General features: G+C 46.7%; 1 protein-coding gene across 1 annotated transcript; it reads right to left on the bottom strand.

Annotated features, from left to right (window-relative positions):
- Positions 1-387: 387 nt before the first annotated feature.
- Positions 388-2,346, bottom strand: LOC103717086 (ethylene-responsive transcription factor CRF1-like). Its single transcript, XM_008805333.4, has 2 exons — positions 1,861-2,346; positions 388-1,743 (listed from the first exon to the last, which is right to left on the bottom strand). The coding sequence occupies exons 1-2, from the start codon at positions 2,050-2,052 to the stop codon at positions 742-744; spliced, it is 1,194 nt and encodes a 397-aa protein (XP_008803555.2). The 5' UTR covers positions 2,053-2,346; the 3' UTR covers positions 388-741.
- Positions 2,347-2,646: the final 300 nt, after the last annotated feature.

The following is a 2,646-nucleotide window of genomic DNA, read 5'->3' as shown; positions in this document are numbered from 1 at the left end:
GATTATTTTCATATTTTGAACTCATAACTCCAAGTTACAGTGGAGAAAATCTTATCATTGTGCTGAAATTCACTCTCTATGTCTTATCACCGAATAACACACATACACAAAAATAAAGAAAATCTACCAACCCGAACCGTCTATGTTTTATCACCGAATAACACAAAAGAAGGATTTCGAATAAATAACCTCCGAGATCTGCTCATATTTCCCTTAACATATTGGTGACCAATGTTAAAACAGAAAAGCCATGCATTAGAACAAGGTCGGCATGCATCAACTTTAGGACCAAAACATTACCTTTGAGGTCCCCTATTGTGTTATAGAAGAAGAATTTTATAACAGAATTACAAGCTGATACAGTCAGGCAGTCAAGAAGAGCTAAGCTGAAAAGAACATGGACCAAACACATCCAACATAAAAATCTAAATATATCATAATACATTCGCAAATCAACATAGGAAACCAACAAATTACAAAAAATAATAAATTCCACAAATAAATTTAGAATCGAAAGCTGAGGACAATATGATTAGCTGAGAGGGCACACAAAACTCCCTGGGGACGGCTCTCAAAGCTCAGGAAAAACCCAGAGAAAATCTCTCCCTAGCCAGTTGTTATACAGTCTTCGGTCCCTCCCCACCCATAACGCAAGACATCAAAGCTCTTTTTTTACTTACAACCTCATGGTACTGGAATACTACGGATCCGAAAATCGGCTGCACGTCCAAGGACAAAATTTCATGCTGGACTCTCCTCTACGAAGGAGAAATCGAGATCATCCAACGGCGGCTCCCACAATGGAAGGTCATCAAGCCCCAGCATGTCGTCCACGCCGAGGTCTCCAAGAAGAAAAACATCAGAATCCAGCCTAAAATCAAACTCCGTTATCCCAAGATCCTGGTCTCCGAAAAGCTCGCAAATTGGCTTCTCCTCCGCCGAATACTCTTTCGCCGGCGGATAACTAGAAGGATTGGTACCCACCACTGCCTCTTCGACGACCGGAGAATTCTTGCCAATCACCAAGTTATTCCCGGCGATAGAAACATCCAGAACGGAGGAGGGGGAGGGAGCGGAAAAAGGGACCACCGAAGTCTCGGAGGCGGAGGAGGTGGAAGGACCTGAAGAGCCGAGGAGTCGCCGCTTCTCCTCCTGGAGACGACTCAACGCGGCCTGATAGGCGTCGGCCGCTGCCTCGGCGGTGTCGTAGGTTCCGAGCCAGCGCCTAACACGTCTGATAGGATCTCTAATTTCTGCTGCCCACTTCCCCCACCGCCGCTGCCTGACACCCTTATACCTGCCGGGAGAACAAGAATTGATCGGCTTCACGGTTTTAACCTTCCGGGTTTTGAGGCTTTTAGAAACGGGAGTAAAGTAAGCAGAAAAGGAGGGGGAGGGGGTGATGAGGATTTCACGTATTACTCGTTTGTTTCTCTTTCTCAACACCCCTCCTCCGTCTTCTTCTTCGCAGGAGGACGAGTCCGTGGCGTCGGGATCGTTGAAGAGGACTCGGATTTTTCTTCTGAACGATTCCGGTTGCCCTTTCGCCATGTTCATGTTATCTGGGCTCTGAGGAGCCGGAGCCGGCATCTCGCTCGCTCGGGAGGAGATATATATATAAAAAAAAAAAGATGAGAAGAGGAGGCTTCCTGTCAAAACAGGACTCTCTATCAAGTGAGATCTCCTCTCTACAACAGAAAGAAGAAGAAACACCGATTTATGCGCAGAACTCCGAATTCGACGCTGCAACATTCAAATTAGGAAACACAGATATTTTTAACCAAAACAACAGAACTAAAATTTTATTCCTATTCCGATTCTGATTTTCTTTAGTACCATAGAAAGATTATCTTTCCATACCGACAATATTTCAAGCGCATCGAAACCGCCTGTGAGCCCTCCAGCAGCCTCCGTTGCATACGACGAGAGGAGGGAGACGAAGCCAACGGATTTGCAAGGAGAAATACAGGAGGGAGGGAGCGTCCTCAGAACTCGGCCTTCGTCTTCGCCAGCGAACAGGAACAGCAGATACGAGGCACGAGTAGCCGACATATATCCACAATCCTCTCCCTCTCCACCGCTCTTCCTCTTAGCTTTCCCTCCCTCTTTCTTCTCTCCTGAGGCCCCAGAAAGAGGAGCAGAGAGATTAGCGAACAAAGCTTTATGTTTGACGAAATGATGCAGCGAAGGAAAAGATGAGTTAGTGTCTTGGATGGATTACGAGCCTATGGCTCTGATTTCTCCCTCCACGTATCTGCAGGGGCTCATTCCCCTTTGTTCCCTCGAGAAGTGAACCTCTAGCTCTACTCTGTACACTCTACGGCACCAACGAATACAAGCAGTAAGAAATATCCTAGAATAAGGTAATAGTAAATAGCATTTCGAGAGAGAGAGAGAGAGAGAGGAGGAAGCTTCTCTGTTCTTCCGCCTCTCACTTTACGGCGATTCCCTTTCCAACCTCGGTCAAATGGAGTAGAAGAAGAGGTCCGAGATAATCTGTACCGGAATTTCGAGGGACGGGTCATGAGATGGCGTGGATGCATGGAGTGCATGACATGATGTACATGCCGCATGCGGCATGGAGGTCGCCAAAACGGTGCGGACTTTTTTAATTCCGGATTTGGTGGACGTCCGATCCTGTGCTGC

This window comes from Phoenix dactylifera, chromosome 11 (assembly GCF_009389715.1).
Source record: "Phoenix dactylifera cultivar Barhee BC4 chromosome 11, palm_55x_up_171113_PBpolish2nd_filt_p, whole genome shotgun sequence".
Classification (NCBI taxonomy): domain Eukaryota; kingdom Viridiplantae; phylum Streptophyta; class Magnoliopsida; order Arecales; family Arecaceae; genus Phoenix; species Phoenix dactylifera.
Note: the sequence above shows the minus strand (reverse complement) of the source record. Positions and strands in the feature narration are given on the sequence as shown.